Source organism: Lissotriton helveticus, chromosome 5_1 (genome assembly GCF_964261635.1).
Source record: "Lissotriton helveticus chromosome 5_1, aLisHel1.1, whole genome shotgun sequence".
NCBI classification, from domain to species: domain Eukaryota; kingdom Metazoa; phylum Chordata; class Amphibia; order Caudata; family Salamandridae; genus Lissotriton; species Lissotriton helveticus.
This window is the reverse complement of record NC_136065.1, coordinates 108,366,844-108,391,485: the sequence shown is the minus strand read 5'-3', so window position 1 is coordinate 108,391,485 and position 24,642 is coordinate 108,366,844. Positions and strand designations below refer to the sequence as shown.

The 24,642-nt window shown below is 43.6% G+C and overlaps 1 protein-coding gene across 1 annotated transcript in view; it reads right to left on the bottom strand.

The window, feature by feature from the left end:
• Window positions 1–24,642, bottom strand: part of NR6A1 (nuclear receptor subfamily 6 group A member 1) — a 228,653-nt gene that overhangs the window by 148,513 nt on the left and 55,498 nt on the right. Inside the window, exon 4 of the mRNA XM_078640337.1 lies at window positions 4,069–4,299. Coding sequence (XP_078496463.1) covers window positions 4,069–4,299 — 231 coding nt within the window. The remainder of the gene's footprint in view (window positions 1–4,068; window positions 4,300–24,642) is intronic.

Below are 24,642 nucleotides of genomic sequence, written 5' to 3'. Positions count from 1 at the left end.
CGACTCCGCAGAATTTCGACTCGAAGAGTCGGATGAAGGCCGAGACCGTACGCGAACAATACCGACGCAGTCAACGAAGGCCTTTTGGCCTTAAAGAAGTATGTTTTACCGATTCCGACAAGGAGACGTCGAAATCACATCCGAACCCAATGGCGGAAAAAAACAATCTGGGGATGGAGTCGATGCCCATGCGCACTGTAGTCCAGGGGAGGAGCCACCTATCTCGTGATACTTCGAAGACTCTTCCAGGACAACAATGTGCAATCATCCGGACCCAACACTAGGCGGCGATCTATGCATAAGATATGAATTTAGCAGCCCACATGCCTCGAACCAGAGGGTTTCCATCTTGTCAACATTGACTTTAGTTAGCGCTGATCCAGAGATGGACATTGAGAGGGAATCGTGCAGGTGAGTCGCCGCATGCACCCGTTCATCTAGCTTTACAATAAAATTGGCTATTATCTGATACTCAAAGAAAAAGATTGGACACCAAAGATAAAATAAGGTGAGCTAGAGGGACTACATATAGATTAAAGAACAATAGCAACAAGATAGGGCTCTGGGGTTTTCAAATATTGACACCCTTGCTGAGGATTCAGAGGGCAGAAGCGAGATCCGGTAAGATCTATCTCAGCGAAAATCTGAAAACCATGATGGACAAAGATCTTTAATCTCTAAATCAGAATGCAGAGTCAGCAGAAAAAAACACCGACTCAAGTGCCACTGAAAGGACTAAAATAATTGTACACCTTACAATCCCTTCACTTCTACCCCTCTTGCCTCTTTCCATGTCCCATTGGGATTTTTGTCACAATATCATATTTCCATCTTTGTAAACATACTTTATGAAATAGCTCATCCCAATCATAGGATTTCTCAATTATTTCACGTCTCTATCTTTTCTACAAACAAATTCAGTCGTAATTGATGCTCTTATTATAATGCAAATCCTTAAAAGGCGCCAAAACACCCATGGGTATTTGTGCGCTTCATAAGTTAATTTAACATAACATAAAAAGTGAGTTCCTCGACATACTTTTTTGCAGTAGTGGTGAAAATCCATTTGTGGTACATCACAGAAAACCCTCTGTGCACAAACACTGGCCTTTGCGGGGTACATTCATTAGCCCCGCTCTGTCGTGAGGGAAGTGACGTCATGCAAATAAGGAATCCATTTGTCTAGGCGCTTGCCATATAGGATCAGACTCTAGGCACAGGAAAGAGGCTCAGGAGGGACACAGTGAGTGTGAGCCACCCATGAGGAGACGCACTACAGCAGGGATCATGGTAGGTCCGAAGGTGCAACCGGGCATCTCTCCTTACCCATCCCATGCCACGCCAGTGGCCTCTGTTGCCTCCTTCTGAAGATAGACTGTGGAAACCAAGAGCAGGCATTGATACTAAGGCAGGAACCACTGAGTATCTGCACCTGGGCACCCTGGCTCTTCAAGGGCCCTTTCAGACCCCAAGAAGGGTTGGATGGGCAGTTACACATATGCTTTGAGCTTCAGACCAACCTACTTTCTCCAGCACCTGTACGATGCTCACAGTTCTGCATAGTAAAGTTTACAATGTGTTCTGTTGGGTCATACAATTGCTTAGTATAAATGACAACTAATCGAAATCAATTAATGATTAGAGTAATCTTTTTTGAAACAGACATGCAAATCAAAATACACCACACAAAAGACATACTCAAAGCGTAATACACATGTATTTCATTTAAATGTCTCCTAGTATATATGGCTGTTACGCAAGTAAATCAAAGGACATAAGGTGAAACAATGTTCCGTACAAATTTACACAAAAAATTCAATAAAACAGAGATAATACATATAAATAAAAATACGATTTGAGTATGTCTTTTGTGTGGTGTGTTTTGACTTACATGTCTGTTTAAAAAATGATTGCACTAAACATTAGTTTATTCCTATTAATTGTCATTTTTACTATGCAATTGTATGACCCAAAAGAACACATTGTAGTTTTTAGTACTTATGCCCAGTTTCTGAGGGACACAGGGTTACCCCATTAACTTTAATGGTTTTACAGTTCTGCATAGGCAAACACTAAGGGTGTCCAAAAATGCAAATTGTTAGTGACATTTAATTACAATTTCATGAAATTAAGCTAAATTAAGCCCAATTATGATTTAGCATGAAAAGTGTTCTACTGAGACATTTAACACACGAGGGCATACTTCGTGTGAAATAAAATCAAGTGAGATACCATGAGGCGACAGTTCAGGCAGAAAATTGCAATTGTAGTTGTATTAATATAGTGCTTATTATCCCTGACAAAGCACTGAAGTGCTTTTCAGTGAGTGGCACAGTACTCAGGAACCCAAAAATGATTAGTGGTGGACTAGTATAGAGAAATATAAATTGTTATTTGAGCGGTGGACATGCAATTCTCTTAGGAAGATGGAGGGATAAAACTGGGAAGAGTCTAGAAAGTGCAATTTGGGACATCATAGTAGTAAGATTAAATGTGGGATGAGTCAAAGGAGGAATAGAGGCGGGAAGAGTATAGAAAGGGATTAGGGAGATCATAAGTAAAATAGGGTTTGGATCAGAGTGGGGGTAGAGAATGTCTTGAGAGAAGTATAGAGTGAGACAGAGTAGTGCTTTGGAGGGTGTCAAATGTTTTTTCCCTTTCTTTTCTTCTACAGTAGGATTAACATGATAAGCATATGGATACATAAGTACATAGAAAGGGTATAACGCGTGTGGAAGTTAATATATTGAGATATACGTTATATTGTATAAAGCCCCATATGTGTTAGTGTGGATGGATAATTAGAAACTCAGACTTTCAAGTGTTGCTGTTCCTGAAGCTAAATTATTGGTGTATTTTTATAAGGCTTTTTATTGTGTTTGTTTTATTTTTATATTTTCCTCAATATTTCAATAGTGAGATGCAACTGATATGAGCATATTTACATACATGTCTCTCAGGGAAACATTTTGTGCACATATCACTCTCCTGCAAAATGAGAAATGTTGAGAACTTTTGTAATTTTCATGCAACTCATAATTCAGGAATTTAGTGAACTACCCTAATATCATTTACATTTTGCACAAGATCGTATTTCAGTACCCTAATAACCGACATAAAATAAACAAGCTTTTTTCCGCTCTTTTCACTCTTTTGATTTTCAGCTTTCATTTCCTTTCATCGGGACTCACATTTAAACATCTCTTAGTCCAAGAACCGGTTCTTTCAATGCTCACTGAGAACTTCTCGTCGGCCCCTTGCATTAAGGGAGCGAGCGGAGGGAACAAAACGTGGCAGGTGTTTGTTACATGCAGGGGGTGGGATGAACAGGGAAAAGGGATCTCTCCTCAGATAGACCCCATGGAGGCAAGGTGATGCTCCAAAACAGGCTTACGACTTCACCTGAGGTGGACAGGCGAAGGTGCGTGTGTGAGGCGGGTGCATGACTGCTCTTAACCTGTTGCAGCCCTGTTCGAAGGGTCATGTAGGCATAGCCAATAAGAGTTGGATATCAGAGATCCAAGAACCCTATATCCTTTCTAGAGGACACACTACATGCATACTGTATTGTATTGTAATTGCATTTATATAGCGCTTACTACTCCTGACGAGGCGTCGAAGCACTTTTTCGGAGAGTAGCACGCTACTCCGGGACCCATAGAGACATAGTGTTGAATTAGTATAATGAAACATGCAAGTACATTTTTAAGTGGAGGATATCTACTAGCCAATCATCAACAAAGAGGACCCTGTTTCAGTGGCAACAGTGGTAAAAGGCGCCAATGTCATCGGGTTCAATCTGGCATCTTGGTGAATTAATATGTGTGTGTGAAAGTGGCTGGTTGAAGTTCATTGAGTATTTAAGTTAGAACTGCTGCATGCAGTCAACAAGGGCGAAACCCACTGTCATTTGGCCTGAATACATGAATGAAGCTAAAAAAGAAGAAAAAAAACAGGCTGCAGTGCAAATATACCATAATAATGCACCATGCTCAGAGGCTGGCTTTGGAAAACATGGCTGTCTTGACACTTGCACATGAATAGGCAGCACAGTCTGTGTGTCTTTACCTTTTCGGTTCATCCCCATCTGCAGGCACTTGAGCAGGCGGCAGTACTGACACCTGTTTCGCTGCTTGCGAGACATGACGCAGTTTTTGTCCCGGCTGCATCGGTAAATGCGTTTGTTGCAAATGCTGCGCTTGAAGAAGCCCTTGCATCCTTCGCAGGAGATGATGCCATAGTGGAGGCCGGTGGCGCGGTCTCCACAGATGAGGCAGGCGCGGAGGTCCACTCGGTCATCTGGAAGGGAAGCAAAGGCGCAGTCAGAATCCATACCTGTGACGGGTACACCTTTTCTTTCAGTAGGATGAAATAGTATCATACAACGAGCTTCCGCATCTTCAGGAGAAGTACAAGAAGGTAATCTCTGAAGAGTTACGTGTGACACACCAGGAGGATCACACAAGAGCCACACAGGAAGAACTTCACAAGGATCACACCACAAGGCTTGCCTAAGATTCACACTTGGTGTAACACTCCAAGAGGCAAGGCTGAAGAATTACAGGATAGTCAGACCTTGAAAATTTACACAAGAATCAGACCTGGAGATTTACACAATATTCACTCCTGGAGATTTACACAATATTCACTCCTGGAGATTTACACAATATTCACTCCTGGAGATTTACACACAATAGTCACTCCTGGAGATTTACACAATAGTCACTCCTGGAGATTTACACAAAAGTCACTCCTGGAGATTTACACAATAGTCACTCCTGGAGATTTACACAATAGTCACTCCTGGAGATTTACACAAAAGTCACTCCTGGAGATTTACACAAGAATCTCATAAGGAGAAATAGATGAGGGTTCCATCAGAACTCCACAAAATATGGGTGATTCGTATACAAGATAAGTGACATCAGGCAAATCACATGAGTATCAAACCAGTTGACATACACTAGTGACATCAGAAGAACCTAATGGGTGACATGCTAGAAGAGTTACACAAATAACACCAGAAAAAGTACACACATCACACCAGACAAATGGTGCAAGTGTCACACCGTAAGTGAACTAGTGATACTAGAAATGAATACACAAGTATCAAACCAGATGAGATAAACAGGTGACACCATTGGATCGACACGATTCACAGAAGTAGAATTACACAAGGAGCAAAGTGAAAGAGATTCACAAGTGACACAAGAAGAATTTCACAAGTAACACACTGGAAGAGATACTCAATTGACATCAGACGGAGTACACAAGTGACACTAAGAGATTTACACGTGTGATACCACATAAATAACAAGAGGGTAATATCAGTAGAGTTACACGAGTTAAAATGAAAGAAATTCACGACTGATACAAAATGAATAAGACATGTTACACTAGAAGATTTATACAAATGTCACAACAGAAGAGGAAACCAGTCAAAACAGGAGAATTACAGGAGCCTCGTTCTAGTAGAGACACACAAGTGAAACTGAAAGAGATACTCGACTGTCCCCAAGAGAATATGTCAGTTAACACTAGAAGAATTACACGAATGTCACAACTGAAGAGAAACGAGCCACACCAGGAGAATTACACACAGGTCACTAACAGAGGGAGAAGGGTTAGACCATCAGATTTTTAAAATATCACGACAGCCTCACCCAGGGTCTGACCAATCAACAAGGGACAACAGCTGCTACTCTTCTAAATTAAGTAAGTTAGAAGTGTACTCACATCAAGAGTAGTGCTTCGAAACATGTTTACAATGTAGTTTACAATACCCAAGGACAGTTAACTACCGGGTCCTGTAGTCTAAAGTTAGTGTTCTACAGGGGTACAGCAGTAACCGATAGAAGAACCCTCTATCTGTTACCTGCTGGCAGATTCTAGGCACAGAGTGAACAGCAAAACACATAAGATGATGGACGGAATGTTGCACAATGGCAAAACATTCACCCCCAGTCACAGATCTGGGTTTAATCCATCGTTATTTTGCTCACCAAGCCACCCCAGTTCAGACATGGCCATATGCAAATTAGTCTTGACCCTGTGCCTCATGGGAACAGTCCAGCCCGAACTGCCAAGCCATGTCTTCCCTGGACCGGAATCAAGCATCCTAGGACCGGTTTCTGGCTATCAGCCGTCTTCAGCAGGATAGCTTGACTCCAGTGGCCTAGTGAGCACGGGACCCACGTCTGGGCATACCCTTCCCACATAGGGTGAACAGCAAAACACACAAGATGATGGACGGAATGTTGCACAATGGCAAAACATTCACTCCCAGTCTCAGATCTAGGTTTAATCCATCGTTATTTTGCTCACCAAACCACCCTGAGTGGGACGGGTATGCTCAGACGTGAGTCCCGTGCTCTCCCTGCCACTGGAATCAAGCTATCCAGGTTGATGAGGGCTGAAAGCCCGAAACCGGTTCTTGGATGCATGTTTCCAGTCCAGGGAGGACCTGGCTTGGCAGTTCGGGCTGAACTGTTCCCATGGGGCACAGGGTCAAGACTGATTTGCATATGGCTGAGTTCAAACTGGAATGGCATGGTGAGAAAAAAAACGATGGATTTAGGCCCAGATCTCTGTACTGGGGTGAATGTATGACATTGTTCTGCATTCTGTCCATCATCTGTTGTTTTTGCAGATTCTAGGCACACCCTGAAGGTTGTTAGGGTCCGATTTATATGTTGGCAAAAAGGGTACTCCGTCCCAACGGTGATGCCCGTCACCGCCCTGACCGCCAACATGGTCAGCCCACCCGATTTAAATGCGGGTAGACTTTTGGTGTAAAAATGGCGGAGACTACTCTGTGTCCGCTGTGGTTGCACATCTCCCACAGCCAGATGGAGTAAAGAACGTCAGAGGTTGGCCTGTATGTCTGCTCGAAACCACCAGGAAAACCCTGGGGTTTGGGGCAGTGAAAACTGCAAAATACCACCCTCGCCATGAGAGATAATGTCTGCGCCTTGCCAACGGCGTGGTAAGTACATAAATAATTATAAGATGCAAAAAAAACACTATTTGTAAAAGGAGTGAAGCAGTCTGGCAGCAAAGTGCAGTTGCTATGCACGCCATTTTGTTTTGTAAAAAACGTATTTTATTAAATAAAGATTGTGGTAGGATGGGCGGGTGAGCGATGGAGGAGTGGATGGGGAAAAGGCAAAGTGTGGGGAGCAAGAAACAGGAAGTGAGGCGCAAGAAACAGAAAGTGAGAGGAGGTAGGAGGAGCTTGAGGTAGGGTGAATTTAAAAGAACAAGTAAAAAAAAGTAGAGGAATGAGAGAGATGGAAAGATACCCCACGTTTATCAAATGTGTCCAGTGCATGAGAAAGATGAGGAAATGTGAGAGGGTGACTAGAGACAGCAAGAGAGAGAGAGAGAGAGAGAGAGAGAGAGAGAGAGAGAGAGAGAGAGAGAGAGAGAGAGAGACAGCCAGAAAGCAAGCGAGAGAGTGGGGAGGAAGAGAAGCGAACAAGCAGACAATCAAAGAAAGAGAAGGGAGTGAGAGACAATGCGGGAATAATTAATAAGAAGGAAGGCTATAACAAATTCATTAACCACTTATAATGCATGAGAAAATTAGGTAGAGGAGAAAGGAGAGACAGAGAGGGTGAGACAAGGAGGGAGAGAGGGTGAGACAAGGAGGGGGAGAGGGAGAGACTGAGAGGGTGGAAGGAGGTTGGCAGAGGGGAACGAAGAAGAAGAGGGAGAGGAGAAAGAGAGAGAACACTACAAAATGCACCAACCATCTCTAGTACATGAGGGAGACAGGGGAAGTGAGAGGGGAAGCAGGAGAGACAGAGATGGAGGGAAAAGAGAAAGAATAAAAGAGTGACGGAGGATGTTGCATATCCATCTATCACTTCTAGTGCATAAAAAAAGACGGACGTGAGGGAGAAAGAGGCAAAGCAGGAGAGAAGGAGGCTGTCACATGCTCATCAATCACTTCAGGTGCATGAGACAGGGAGAGGGAGGAAATTGATTGGCAGGAGAGGAGAAGAAGGAAAGGTAGACCGAAAACTACCACATGCATCCATCTCTCCTCGTGCACGACAGCAGATGGAGTGACAGACAGAGTGACAAACGGGAGGGTGAGGGGGTAGAGGAGCAACGCTTCCCCAAATCTCACCCACTTCTATTGTTGATGGGAGCATGAGAGGGAGAGAGAGATACATCTCCTTCGGTAACTGCAAGTACAAGAGAGAGGAGAGGGGGAGACAAAGGAAGGAGAGGGGATGAAAGAGAAAGAGATGAGAGAGAATAAAAGAGAGAAAGCGAGGAGAGAGGATGAGAGAATGAAAAGAGAGGATGAGAGAATAAAAAGAGAGGATGAAAGAATGAAAAGAGAGAGGATAAAAGTAAGAATGAAAAGAGGATGAAAGAGAAGAGAAGGAGAGAAGATGAAAGACAGAAGGAGAGAAGAGACTATGAAAGAGACAAGGAAAGGCGAGAGATGAAAGAGTAGGAAAGCAGAGAGCTTAAAGGAAAAAGGAAGGAGAGAGGCTGAAAGCGAGAGGAGGAGAGAGGATGAAAGAGAAGAGAGGATGAAGTAGAAGGAAAGGAGAGAGGCAGAAAGAGAAGGAGATGAGAGGGGATAGAAGAGAAGGAAAGGAAAGAGGATGACAGAGAAGAAAAGGAGAGAGGATAAAAGAGAGAAGGAGAGGTAAAAGGATGGAAGAGAAGGAAAATAGAGAAGGAAAAGAGACAGGGTGAAAGAGAGACGGAAAAGAGACAGGATGAAATAGAGAAGAGAGGTAAGAAGATGAAAGAGAATGAAAGATTCAAAAGAGAGTATGAAAGAGAAGGAAAGGAGAGGATGAAAGAGAAGAGGAGAGAGGAAGAAAGAGAGAAGGAAATGAGAGGATGAAAGACACAAGGAAAGGAGAGGGGGATGAAAGAGAAGGAAAGGAATGAGGATGAAAGAGAGGAGAGGAGAGGATGAATGAGACCAGGAAAGTAGAGGATGAAAGAGATGGAAAGGAATGAGGATGAAAGAGGCGAGAGGAGAGAGGATGAATGTGACAAGGAAAGGAGAGAGGATGAAAGAGAAGGAAAGGAGAGGATGAAAGAGAAGGAAAGGAGAGGATGAAAGAGAAGGAAAGGAGATGAAAGAGAAGGAAAGGGATGAGGATGAAAGAGGCGAGAGGAGAGAGGATGAATGTGACAAGGAAAGGAGAGAGGATGAATGAGACCAGGAAAGTAGAGGATGAAAGAGAAGGAAAGGAGAGAGGATGAAAGAGATGGAAAGGAATGAGGATGAAAGAGGCGAGAGGATGAATGTGACAAGGAAAGGAGAGAGGATGAAAGAGAAGGAAAGGAGAGAGGATGAAAGAGAAGGAAAGGAGAGGATGAAAGAGAAGGAAAGGAGAGAGGATGAATGTGACAAGGAAAGGAGAGAGGATGAAAGAGAAGGAAAGGAGAGGATGAAAGAGAAGGAAAGGAGAGGATGAAAGAGAAGGAAAGGAGATGAAAGAGAAGGAAAGGAATGAGGATGAAAGAGGCGAGAGGAGAGAGGATGACTGTGACAAGGAAAGGAGAGAGGATGAAAGAAAAGGAAAGGAGAGGATGAAAGAGAAGGAAAGGAGAGGATGAAAGAGAAGGAAAGGAGATGAAAGAGAAGGAAAGGAATGAGGATGAAAGAGACGAGAGGAGAGAGGATGACTGTGACAAGGAAAGGAGAGAGGATGAATGAGACCAGGAAAGTAGAGGATGAAAGAGAAGGAAAGGAGAGAGGATGAAAGAGATGGAAAGGAATGAGGATGAAAGAGGCGAGAGGATGAATGTGACAAGGAAAGGAGAGAGGATGAAAGAGAAGGAAAGGAGAGGATGAAAGAGAAGGAAAGGAGAGGATGAAAGAGAAGGAAAGGAGAGGATGAAAGAGAAGGAAAGGAGAGGATGAAAGAGAAGGAAAGGAGATGAAAGAGAAGGAAAGGAGAGAGGATGAAAGAGAAGGAAAGGAGAAGATGAGAGAGAAGGAAAGGAGAGAGGATGAAAGAGATGGAAAGGAATGAGGATGAAAGAGGGGAGAGGATGAATGAGACAAGGAAAGGAGAGGATGAAAGAGAAGGAAAGGAGAGGATGAAAGAGAAGGAAAGGAGATGAAAGAGAAGGAAAGGAGAGAGGATTAAAGAGAAGGTGGGGATGAATGAGACAGAGCTAAGCTAAGTAATTGGGAAGGGATAAAGATAAATGACAGAGAAGAGGTCACGCGAGAACGTGAAAATAAGGGGTGGGGGCGCAGAACAAGAGAGGGAGCCAGACGCGCCCGTCCTGCGTTGGGACGAGTTCTGGGAAATTTCAACTCAACTTTTACACTTGGTCACGTGGTCCCAGGCACACTGAAGCCTTCCCGAGGCTCGACTCTGAAGCCTGTCCTCAGCTCACCCCAACATCTGCCAACACACAAAGCCCCTCCGAGCCTGCACGAGGCTGGCGTGCTCTGCGGTGCGTACAGGGGGCGTCCAAAACAATGTGCTGGTGGTGGGCGGGGCCGGGGGAAGGGGGTGGAGCTCTGCCTCCACATTCTCTTCTTGCTGGAAAAAAGTACCACTTGGATAATTTAAGAGCCTGCCGCCCGCCCTGCTGCAGGCACCGGTGCAAAGCTACGAGTTGTGGTTGGAGGTCTGTACCCCTTAATTCGATAAAGTTAACGGAATAATGATTTCCAAGCGTTGTACAGTAGTGCTCAGTCAGCAAAGTTTGCCATTTTTTAATAGTTTCTATCCAACATAGATATCACACAGATAAACAACAACAGCCGACACGTGTTTCGCTCAATGGCCAATTGGCCGAGGGCTTTTTTAAGGCAAAAATTTGGAATGTGGTCCTATAGTTTCATACTTGAAATATCATGACGAGCCCTCTACACAACGCTTGGAAATTATTACTCTTTTAACTTTATCAGATTAAGGGGCAAGACCTCCAAGCACAGCTCGAAGTATCTCTTTCCCAATGGCTCTTGGGTGTAGCCACTTGTGAGGCATTGCTACATTGGGTCTCTTCAACGGTAGCGTGAATACCAGATTTACCCACCGACCCTAGCAACCGGTGCAAAATTATAAGAAAAGCGAGGAGGATTGATTTAATGCGAGCAGAAATACTTCTAGCCAATGGGCCTACAGCCTCAACGGAACCTCTGCAATGTTCTCCATCATGAGTGTCCGTCATCACCGGGCTGCACAGTCTGCTCCCTGGCCCGCCCATCAATCCACACTGTATACAGGCCAGCGTATTAGAAGGGGAAAGTGGAATAGAACGGACAGCACTCTGCTCTAGTCCTTCATCCAACCAGGATCCACAGGCTGCTTTCTGGTCTAGTCCCCCATCCCACCAGGATGCATAAGCTGCTCTTTGGTCTAGTCCACCATCCCTCTGGGATACAGAGACTGCTCTCTGGTCTAGTCCTCCATCCCACCAGGATGCACGGTCTGCTCTCTGCTCTAGTTCTCCATCCCACCAGGATGCATAGACTGCTCTTTAGTCTACTACTCAAGCTACAGGTAGACTCCCCCCAAATTGGCCATCGTGCGGTGCCGGTATTACTATATGCCGACGACGCAGTACTACTAGCCAGAACCCCCCGGGGGCTACAGAAGTTGATTGACGGTTTTGTTGATTTTATGGCCCAATTAGATCTTTCAACTAACCTGGAAAAATCCTACATTATGGTAACCGGACCCAAGAAAAAAGGGAAAACTATCTACCTCATTGGCTCACACGAAATTGGGCAGGTCAAAACTTTCTCCTATCTAGGGGTACTATTTGACAATCAGCTGACTTTTAAACCCCTGGTGGAGAAACATGCAACTAAACTGGCAGCGTCAACTGGAGCTATTATGGGGTATGGGAGGCGATTGGGCAGATGGTCCCCAGAGCAGATACTAAATCTCTACAGATCAATATGTAGTGCCAAGGTCACCTATGGTGCAGAAGTCTGGGGCTTCATTGATAAAAAACTGCAACCAATACAGGTGGAAGAAAATACATTTCTGAGAAGAATTCTTAAAGTGCCCCAAAGTGTGCCGGCCCTCATTATTCATGAGGAAGTGGGAGAGTTGTACATTGAAGATCAGATTAGAAGTAAACCACTTTTAGCTTGGGTCAAAATCTGGACTAACCCGGACGCATCCTTCACAAAACAAATTATAAAAGACTGCCTTAAACGGGAAAAATGGACCCATATATCGTGGTTGAAGTATATTAAGGACTCGATGGATGACATTAACTGCACAAATTTCTTTGCAGATCCAGAATCCCTTAACATTGAGAACAAAACAATGGTCAAAAAACTTTTTTTAGAACATTTAAGCGCGATTAGGGCAGAGAGGGAAAAACGAAAGCCCACTGTTTTTGCTTATTATCACCTAACAGTGATACAAGGACTAGAACCATATTTGAGGGTTATGTTTAACGCACAGGATCGTTATTATATGACCCGTTTTAGACTGAATATGCTCCATCACTTATTTTCGGTCCCCTCTGGTTTTAGTCTTACAGTGGAGGAGAAGGGTACCTGCGGCTGCGACTTCAGGTCTCCGCAGGATACCCTTCACTTTGTTTTACTATGCCCATTTTATTCTGCCCCAAGGCGTAAGTTTCTAGTAGGGATTCTGAAAGAAACAAAACTTAGACAAGCTAAAAAGGCCTTGAGATTTTTGCAGGAAGCCCCAGATGCCCACACACTCTTTTGTACTGTGAATTTTATTCGAGTTGCACTACGGTTAAGGAATACAAGAGAAGAACGTTGATTTTAATAATATTTTAAACTTTCTGGGTAATCCCTCTTTTTCAAACTAATGAAATATGTATTTTATGTGGAAAAATCAATTATTTTTAAGTGTATATTGTGTATGTGCTTTTATGGTGTCTTTTTAAGTACCGAATAAAGATTATTGATGATGATGATGATGACTGCTCTCTAGTCTATTCCTCATCCCAACAGGATGCAAAGACTGCTCTCTGGTGTGGCCTACATTCAACCAGGATCCACAGGCTGCTCCCTGGTCTAGTCCTCCATCCCACCAGGTTGCACAGACTGCGTTCTGGTCTAGTACTTCATCCCAGCAGGATACACGGATAGTTCTCTGGTCTAGTCCTCCTTCCCACCAGGATGCATGGCCTGCTCTTTGTTCTAGTCCTCCATCCCAACAGGATGCACAGACTGCTCTCTGGTCTAGTCCTCCATCCCACCAGGTTGCATAACCTGCTCTTTGGTCTAGTACCCCATCCCTCTGGGATACAGAGACTGCTCTCTGGTCTAGTCCTCCATCCCACCAGGTTGCATAACCTGCTCTTTGGTCTAGTACCCCATCCCTCTGGGATACAGAGACTGCTCTCTGGTCTAGTCCTCCATCCCACCAGGTTGCATAACCTGCTCTTTGGTCTAGTACCCCATCCCTCTGGGATACAGAGACTGCTCTCTGGTCTAGTTCTCTATCCCTTAAATTTTTAAATTTAAAATTTAAATTAAAATTAAATTTTAAAAAAGAAAAAATTCACAGTACAAAAGAGTGTGTGGGCATCTGGGGCTTCCTGCAAAAATCTCAAGGCCTTTTTAGCTTGTCTAAGTTTTGTTTCTTTCAGAATCCCTACTAGAAACTTACGCCTTGGGGTAATTTAATATTTAGCTGGAGTGTTCCCATGAGGCACAGGGTCAGACTGATTTGCATATGGCCATGTCTGAACTGGGGTGGCAGAGTGGGCTAAAGAACGGTGATGGATTAAACCCAGATCAGTTGACTGGGGGTGAGTGTTTGTATTGTCAACGCTCCGTCCATCACCACCTTTGGTTTTCCTAGTTCTCTATCCCACCAGGATGCACGGACTGCTCTCCGGTCTAGTCCTCCATCCTCTATCCCACCAGGATGCACAGTCTGATTTTTTTTTTAAGGCATGCACTATGTGAAAACAAGCATTGTGCCAAAGCCAATAAAATATACATGTATGTATGTATGTATATAGTTATACGTTAGCTCAGGCAACTCCAACTGCTGAATTTCAGTGGTTTTGTACGAGTGAAATGTGAGCCTATCTATAATGTATCTGCCACCTTTGTTTTTTTCAGTGGATTTCCAAGGTTTTTTAAATTCTCTTTCCTAACTGTAAACTTGTACCTTTGAAAATGAGTGTGAGTGAGTGCAACAGTGTCTCAGTGTGTGTGTGAGTGTCTGACTGGGTGTACCCCCCCGTAAGTGTCTCACTGGGTCTGTGAGTAAGTGTCTGAGTGAGTATCTGAGTGTTTCTGTGAGTGGGTACGTTAGTCTCTGAGTGGGTATGTGAGTCTCTGAGTGGGTACGTGAGTCTCTGAGCGGGTACGTGAGTCTCTGAGCGGGTACGTGAGTCTATGAGTGGGTACGTAAGTCTCTGAGTGGGTACGTGAGTCTATGAGTGGGTACGTGAGTCTCTGAGTGGGTACGTGAGTCTCTGAGCGGGTACGTGAGTCTCTGAGTGGGTACGTGAGTCTCTGAGTGGGTACGTGAGTCTCTGAGTGGGTACGTGAGTCTCTGAGTGGGTACGTGAGTCTCTGAGTGGGTACGTGAGTCTCTGAGTGGGTACGTGAGTCTCTGAGTGGGTACGTGAGTCTCTGAGTGGGTACGTGAGTCTCTGAGTGGGTACGTGAGTCTCTAGTGGGTACGTGAGTCTCTAGTGGGTACGTGAGTCTCTGAGTGGGTACGTGAGTGGATGTGTGAGTGTCTAAGTGGGTCTTTTGAGTGAGTGCATGAGTCTCTAAGTCGGTCTATGAGTGGGTGAGTGAGAGTATGAGTAAGTGGGTGCATGAATGTCTGACTGGGTCTGTGAGTGGGTGTACGTGTCTCAGTTCATCTGTGAGTGGGTGCGTGAATGCCTGAGTGGGTTCTGCTTGTTCTCTGCTCATGTTCTGCTTTTTTTCTGCTTGTTTCGGACCTTTATTTTGATTTCTGTTAGTTTCTGACCTCTATTTTGCCTCTTTCTGCTTGTAGCTGGCCTTTATTTTGCCTCTTTCTGCTTGTAGCTGGCCTTTATTTTGCCTCTTTCTGCTCACTTCTGATCTCTCCCCAGGCCGATTTCAGCCCAAGGGCCCCATTCCCCGGGGCCCGGCCATTTCAGCTGGGTGTCCCTAGGGCACCCAGGGTGCAATGGGACCAGGCGGGAGCCTCAATGCCCCTGCGGTCCCAGCCAGCTCCCCGCCTCCTGCAGGAGCCGGCATTGCTCTGACAGACAGGCAGGCTGCTGATAGGCAGCTCCCTCTCTGTCAGAGCAAGTTTTCATCTGTATCCCTGCACGATATTTGTGTGCAGGGAAATAGATGACAACTCTGCTCTCTGCAAGCATGAGCAGTTTGACACTGTGCAAAAATAAATGTAGAAAGACACTGTATTTTAAAATATAATATCATGTACTAAAGCGTTGCTTCGATTTTTTACATATTTAAATATGCACAAAAAAGTGTATGGAGTAGCGCATTAAGTAGTAAGAATTACCACTAAAAAAACTCCACAGTTCACCTTACACTGGTATACAAATCTAGGAAAATGTATAAATAAAAATTTTAACTTTCTAAATAAAAATTGGACTACCACAGTACTCCCGCACTATTCAGCAATTTTTAAAACAAACATGTAGTAACTCAAAAATATTAAGCTCTATCTATTACCACTTTGCCAATAGGGAACTCAATTCTACTAAAGTGCAGTATACGCCACTTCAGTGTAGCACAATGTACTGTATGCTATTTCGCTTTGTAAAGCTACATTCTGTGCCACTCCATTAAATGACAATTCAGTGTACATAACTAGATTCTATGCTTCTATAATTAACCCTATTGAATTGTACAACACTCTACTGTAGTGGTCTCCACAGTTTGTTGTGCCCGCCCCTCTCTTTCCCCCCAAAGTCATTGCCCCCCCCCTGAATTGTTCACAATCGTTCTATTAAATTCAATGTTTAAATATATCTATACTTATTTAAACATTACAGTTATGTTAAATCTTTTAAAAATGCAATCAAATACTTGATTGCCACACATACTATCCTGGCTAGCTGGGCACCACTAACGTGTAAATTTATCAACAGAGTGATTATCCGAGATAGGGGTGGAGAAGTTAGAAGAACATTTGGGGTCCCTTCCCTTTTGACACATATTCCCACCAAGATATAAATGACAAAAGAGAACTAGTCTCTTTTGTCATTACAGAGTGGTTTACTGCTGATCATTTGTTTTTAGCTTAAAACAAAGCACTACTATCATCATAATGCGTCTTTTAACCAGAAACTGGCGCTGCCCATGGGATCAGTTAAGGCCCCTCTAGAGTGGCCCGCCCCCCAGTTTGAAGACCCCTGCTCTACTGTACGCTACACCACAATATGTCACTCCGTTTGTCTAAAAACTTAATGCCATTAAGCTCTACATGATTATAGTAAACACTACTTAATTGTACGCTACACCACTGCAAGGTACTACACTTTAGGCTATTCTGCAATATGCCATTGCACTGTACCCTATTACACTGTACTGCATGCTGTTCCAGACTGCACAGTACAGCACTCCAAAATACACCACTCCACTTTACGCAAATGTATTTTACAACACTACACTGTACGACACCCAACTTTACGTAAGCCCACTGTACACCACTCAACTGTACACCATTCCACTGTATCGCACTCCACTGTACCCAACTCTAGTGTATGCTATTCCAGTTTACACAACTCCATCGCACCACACTCCATTGTAAGGCACTCAACTGTATGCTATTTTAGTATGCAATATTTCAATATATGAAACTACACTATACAACTATCCACTCTAAAGCACTCCACTGTACGCCACTGCAGTCTATGCAAAAACACTCTACATTTACAAGACGTAACACAGCTGTACCACACTTCACTCTATGCTATCCTACTGTACACCACTGCACTGTATACCACTACAATCTAGCTACTGCAATATACACCACTCCACTGTATCCAACTGCAGTGAACGCCACTCCACTCTATGAGACTCCACTCTACGCCACCCCACGTTATTCCATTCCATTGTACGTCACTCCAATATACATAATTCTACTTTATTCCACTCCAGTATTCCAACAGTACACTTTACAACACCTTCCACTATAGTCTACCACACTCCGCTTAATATAACTCCACCCACACCACTAAACTGTACCAATATTACATATTTGTAACTAACATTAGAAAAAACATTGAAATTCACACATAATAAGAAAGATTAAAGATAAGTTATAGTTAGGAAAACTTTTTTTGCGTTTGATATACAAACCCAACTTATACTACACAAACATTAGAAATTCTACTGTTCTCGTTATATCTTTAATTTCTCATTTAATAACCGCTTACAAAGTTACTTAACTCATACTTATAACTCACATTTATACTTACACACCACATTAAAATTTAGATAACTCAAGCACCTCCGTACTACCTTAACTATAACTCACCCCTTCTCCATGCACTGCCTATACCCTTGTATATTACAGAAGTTAAAGTGTGTGAAATCACTGCATAAATAGCAACACTTATGACATCTCAAATATGATGATTTGCCTGAACATACGGCAAAGTATGATGTTGAGTTATAGTTAATGTAGAGTGGTGACTGAGTTGAGAAGACTGTGAATGGAGGAAAGTTTTCCTAAATATAACTTAGTTTTCCTAACTATAACTTATCTTTTAGTGTTTTTGTGAGAAAAAAAATAAATATATATATATATATATTTATATAAAAGCACACTGCACCAGTAGTCCTTGGCGCCGAAAAGAACAACATATTTTGCAGATGTGCACATTGTGCAAGAACAGAATGCAGTCAGGGCCGGCTCTAAGGCAGTGCGACCACTGACTTCTGGGGAAGAGTGGCGGCATTTGCAAGTTTATTATGGTTTTAAAGCACCTGTTGACGCATTCCTTTCCTCAAGCAATTTCCAGGCAACAAAAACATTTTAAGGATAACTCCTGTGATTAATGTTTTTCTTGGAGAGAGATTGGTGTTCAGTCTAGTTGAGGTTTTGACCCAGTATAAAGTAGTGCAAAGGGTTACAATGCCTGTTGCAAAGAACGTGTGAATACCATGCAGATTACAAAGTACATATAATGTAAATAGGTTAATCGGTTACTGCTTTTAAGAGAGACATCCTTTTGTCACTTGCAATTTATAAGTTCAAATCCTTGTAAAGAACAGTGAGCTATTAACTTCCATCAGAGAACTGCATGCACGCTGCAAGGTATAGAGTAGAGTATAGATTATTGTAGCAAAAAGGGTTGCTTTGGGTGGAAATCAATTCTTCTTATTAAAGAGAACCCCCAACTACGGTGTTCCTTTTTAAATTCTGAGTTTGTGCTTCTCTACACCAAGCACTCTTAAACTATACTGTTTACCAGTATGGATGACATGTGACATGACTCCTACATATTGTAAGCCTCTGTCTAATATAACAATTCCTACACACTGAGTTACAAAGGTATGATTAACTGCCTCTGTGCAAAGTGTTTGTGTGATTCAAAGTGCTCTGCCACCCTACACTGATATAAGTGCCGCTATATGACTAAAGAAATGCATCTCAGAGTGAGAGAGAGAGATTAATTATGGTGACGAGGGACACTGTTAAAGATGGTGATGAAGAAATCTGTGGTGGAGGTGGTCATTGGGGGGTGCCAACAAACTTTGTCGCACCGGGCACCACCGCAATACCAAAGGGGATCATGGACGAAGCGTTTGAGCAAATTAAACACTCACCCCAGTCAACTGATCTGGGTTTAATCCATTGCCATTCTTTAGCTCACTCCGCCACCCCAGTTCAGACATGGCCATATGCAAATCAGTCTGGCCCTGTGCCTCATGGGAACAGTCCAGCCCGAACTGTCAAGCCGTGTCTTCCCTGGACCCAAAACAAGCATCCTGGGACCAGCACTAAAGCCAGCTCCGTATGCAGTCGGCCAAAGGCAGGCGAGCCAATGACTGTAGTGGGCTGACCCATTGGCCCATACTGTATGCAGTGATCAGCACAAGCAAACTTTGAACGACGCTGCAGCAGACTAATGGATAAAGAGGGTTGACTGGAAGGTAGGGTGACCAGGCGTCTCGGATTTGCCAGGACGGTCACCGTTTTTCACCACCTGTCTGGGCAGATTTCGAGAAATTTAGCTCATGTTCCGGTTTTTGGAGAGGGTCGACTAAAAAAGGGGGAGTTGTTTTTTATGTTTTACAAAGCAGGGATAGTTAGCAGTTGTTCCAAGAAAGCAATTTCATTCACAGGCTATTGGGTTTAAACATAGCATCTTATGTATGTTCTTATTGCCTATTTTGTAATTCTCTGCTGAGGAGCGCTGTCATTCTGTGCGCTACCTTGACGTAAAATTATAGTCCTTCTATTTTTGTGAAATGTCCCGGTTTTTGGCTTTAAAATTCTAGTCACCCTACTAAAAGGCCCTGTATGTAATTATACTATCAAAAACAAATTATTGACTAGCACAAAACCTAAAACAAGAGGTAATGAGGTTAAGACACAACGTTTGGGTTTTACGGCTCAATTTTAAGTTGTTCATAGATGGATAGAGGAAAAGAAGAAAATGTCATGCACGATTCTGAGAACAAGAAGCGGTCACGTTAACTTTGGGGTGCTAAAGCTTCTCCATTCCAGTGGAAACAGAATAGAACTGATGTACAGCTGACCAGGATCTGAGTTGACAGGTCATTATATTCTGTGAAAAGAGCTGTCCAACCAGTGGCGGCCGGCACAGGTAAGCGCAGTGGGGTGAGGCAAGGTGGGAAGGAGGGGAAGCCGAAATACAATGGAATAAGTCTAATTAAATAAATAAATAAATAAATAAATACCTATTCCGTCGTCTGTCGCCTTACCCCCTTGCAGCGCCCTGCCCATCCCACCGCGTTTTCCTGTGCCGGCCGCTGCTGTGTCCAACTGAAGGTCAAATAAGGCCTGCAATCGCCGGAGCACATGACTTGGAGAAGATGAATGTGTGCATATTACGTAGCGCCTAACGCTCCTTGCCCTCCATTCAGTTACACACTCTTGTTATTACCACACTCTTGTTATTACTGTGGAGAAGTGTGGCTCAGTGGTTAGAGGCGGCAGACCCGGAATCTGAGATCGACCGTGGACCAGGGTTCGATTCCCCGCCTCGGCGGGTCTCGGGCTCATTAATTCCACTAATTCGACAATTCTCGCGCCGGTGCCTACTCGACTCACGGGGTCACACTCTGCGACTCTGGGCAATAGCTTGCTTAATCTCCACATCGGCCCCTCGCGGCGGGATGCCTGGCTTTCACCTTGTGGATACCCTGCCGGGGTCTCTCACAGGGGAATACCAGGACGGGTTCCCTAAGCAAGCGCGGAGATGCCCCAGGGTAAGTCCTGCGCTATATAAGTTTCATACATTTACATTTACATTTACATTAACTGATAATAGTTGCTTCCCTTGAAGACACTGGTTTTCCAAAATAAATGAGGTCTCATGGTAACTCTGGCCAATTTAATAGCATAATCCTGCCTCCTCCTGAAACTTAAATCATCCAATCATGTATTTTACGGGAAATCTGATCTATGGGTATATGAAAAATTATAAAAATAGTTTTTTGCCTTAGTTGCTGTTCTGTAATGCTCACTACCACTGCATTTTAAGCCTGGTAGAGAAGGATACACTTTGCATCTTTTATGCATTCTATGTTCATGGGAACGGCAATAGGGGTGTTGTTGGTCACTTCTAACATTCTGGGACATTTTGATCTTTTATGGCCTTGCATAGCCAAGACAATTAGATTTTTAGTAAAAGTATATGTATAATATATTGATAGATGCTTTCAGCTAGTACCCTCTATTCACTGGCCTGTTGTTGTGTCATTCACATTTGTAATGCCAAGCACAGCACACAGCTCATGGAAATGGGTCAGCCGACTTCAGCCATTGGCTAAATTCCCTGTGAGTGATGAAATTTTGGAATTTTACAAGGAGTGTATCTGCACACAAAGTAGTTCCCTTTAAGTGCCAGGGACTACTATAGCAATGTGTTCTCCTTCAGAACAAAAAATATTTTATTATTTTCTGAAAATGTCAGCTATTTAAGGAGCTTCTGACCTTTGTTTATATGATGCAACATATAAATAAACCTACCCATCAAAAGGACTATGTTCTGTATCTTAGGTGAACCTTTGACTGCGTATTAGGAAACTCCAACATTGAACCATGTATCTGGTCAGACAACCATCTAATACAATACTATCCCGTTGTATAACTTAAGGTCGAACAAAGGAATTAAGGGCTGTTAAGAGAAATTGCCATTCTCTATCTCGGTGCACTCGAAATTGAACTGTATTAAACTCCAAAAGTTTTACTATTTAAGCTCCATGTTTGTGTTGTGCTACAACATCCGTTGCACTGTGTCAATCAGTGCCCTTATTCATTAAACTTCATAGGTCCGGAAAACCAGTCCTTGGGTGTGTGCACTTTTTACTTGAAACTAGATGTTTTTTCACATCTTACTCAAATTCAAAAATCTATTCAAACCACAATTTTAGAATTTTAACTCGTGTCTTTTATTATCTCATTCAGAGGTTATTTGGAAAAGCCTACAATCCATGTTCATTAGTAATTCATATAATATCATGCTTTTTAAGATACCCAATGCATTTCGGGTCCGAAAGAGCGACCCTTCTTCAGGGGTTGCAAAGCGTGTAAAGTAGACGCCGGTAACGAGACGCGGCGGGATCTTCCAAACAACACTTCTGTGTTCGCGCTCAATTAGCCCCTTCGCTGCAGGGGTTATTTTCCCGCTGTGCTGGGGGGCAGGGGGGCGCGCAGGGCGCCCGCATGCTCATGACGAGCTGAGCTCGTCATGAGGCACGGCGCTCCTGTGCTCATGACGAACTCAGCTCGTCAAAGGTGCATTACCTGCCGTGGGACGCTCAGCACAGCAGGAGAATTATCCCTGCATGCGAGCATTCCACGGCTCATGACGAGCTGAGCTCGTCATGAGGCACGCGCTCCTGTGCTCATGACGAACTCAGCTCGTCAAAGGTGCATTACCTGCCGTGGAACGCTCAGCACAGCAGGAGAATTATCCCTGCATGCGAGCATTCCACGGCTCATGACGAGCACCGGAGCGCCGTGGCTCATGACGAGCTCAGCTCGTCATGAGTATGGAAGAGGTTAAAAAAAGGTTATAGGAATGGGACAGATTGGATAAAAAGAAGATAATGGAGATATTAGAATGGATTGAGCCAAAATTGAGGAACAATATGAACGAAGTCACCCAGTCCTATTAGAATTGGCTGTTTAAGACGGGAAGGTACTTGCTCCACGGTGAATAAACTCAGTACCAAGAAAGACCATCTGCACCTTGGTTTTCCAAACATATAATTGAGGCCAAATCGGAACAAAGACAGTTAGAACGCAGAAATTCAGGGACAGATCATATGGAAAAGCATAAGGAAGCCTTGTTGAGCTATAAGAAGTTGAATATTCAAACAGAGTTTTCTACTCAAATAGGATTTATGATGCTCACAACCAACAGAGAGAGATTTTTTAAATGATGCAGGATCTTTCGACTACGGAAAGAGTTAGCCAACGAGTACTGACCTCGCAAACCCGTTGCCATAAGCTAAATAGATTATTTGTAGCCAAGAACTGCCTTATCAAAGAATATATCATAGGGAGCCCAATGGTGGATTGGATAGCGCCTGATGGTAAGATGAATTTGGAAACTGCCCTTGACAATTTTTATCCTGTGAGGGAAAACACACTACTGCGGCTAACAGCCAAAAGTGTTATGCAGGCCATAGCGCCCGCAATAATAGAATCCGTAAGTACCTTGCTTAATAGTTCTCCACAGACAGGTGTAGTACCAGATATTTTAAACCATATTTGTTCCTCTGCTGAAAAAGACGAATGATGACCGTGAGATGGTCAGGCCTATAGCTTTATCTTATTGCGCAAAAATCCTTGAATCTCGTGTTGACCAGAAATCATGGATCTATTTGCAAACTGCGAAACTTGTGTTCCCCTCAACAAAGCAGGGTTTTCGACCAAAGAATAACACTAAAACGGTGTTAGAGTCAGTCATTGATGACTAGAGGAAATATCTGGAATCTGGAAACTTTGGCCTTAGTCCTGCTTGATCTAACCATGACTTTCATTACATTTGACCCTGGAATATTCCTTCCTAGTAGGTATGCCAGAAATGGTACATAAATGGCTACGTTCTTTTCTTAGTAATGGAACCCAAGCAGTAAATATTTCGCCCTTTAAAGCAGCCGAAGTCAAAATTGACTGTGGGGTGTGTATCGGGTCGGCACTCTCACCTCATTTGTTCAATATCTATTTGCAGCCTAAAAAAGGCTGCCACATTTTCAACTATGCAGACGAGTCACATTATGCGTGGAGTGTCAGAATATGTCCCAATTCATCTTTCTAGATTCAACGCACTTTATTTATGGGTGGATGAAGTCAAATTTCTTCAAGTTAAACACAGAGAAGACCGGAATTGTAGTCTTCCATGGTAATCTTGGAGTTTGGACTAACCACTATTAGTCTGGAAATGGGACCTCTTCCAGCAGCTAACGTTGCTGGGAAACGCCTGGGAATACAGTGGACCAGCAGCTATCTTTGAGACCGTAAATGAATAATGTGGTTTCCAAAGGGGCCTTCATTCCTTGGACACTGAGGAAACAATCCTAATCTCTCATCAGGAGCCATGAAAATGATTTTGATGGCAATTACTGGTGGCATAATGAACTATACCAACACAGTATTTAAAATGCAGCCACCAGGCTGATGTTCAAGCCCCCTGGTAGGTGACACATTTGTCCTCTTTTAAAACACCTAGTCAGTTACTTAGTTTTTAAGGCTGCTCCTAGATTAGCCCTGGATTTTATTGCTGGACGAGTTGTAAGATTTGTCCCAGTAAGGCCATTGCGCTTGTCCAAGGCAATGCTGCTAGTGGTGCCTAGGTTCCGTAAAACTAGAAATTGAGATCGTAGGTTCTCAGCACAGGCCCCTATGACCTGCAATTCTCTTCCGATGTATATGATCACTAACACCATTGGAAATTTTCAGACGTGTTTGAAACGTCACATAAAAGCAACATGATGGTCAACATAACTGAATTACCCACCATGCCTTGCTGGCTGCTGCAGCCCCTCTGCTATCGTGGAGCAGCGTTGCCCCGTCCCCCCACCAGCTGCCTCAAAACAGCAGGAAAGCAAAATTAAAATGATTATAAACTCGTTTTTGCGAAAGTGTAACCACCATATCCATAAGTACCGCCAAGCTTGGCCCTGTACAGGCACAACCCTTTCGGAAGCATAGACTGATGTGTGTAGTGAGCAGCACTGAGCTGCAGTGCCTTACTTTACAGGCAGGACTCAGCTGCCCAGAACCTGAAAGGAAAAGACACATGTACTGTTGAGTGGCAAAGTTGGGCTCTTGGCAAACCACTCCAGTGGGGAGAGTGAGACGGTGCTTGGGAGATGCTTTCGGCAACAGTGATAGGTAGGGTCACCAGAACGTGCCACCTATCTTGCTTCGACAGCATGCATCATGAAACACAACTGTGTGATAGACAGGTAAAGGGAAACGCAATTGAATTCCATGACAAATGCTTGGGCGTTGTTACTTCCCCACT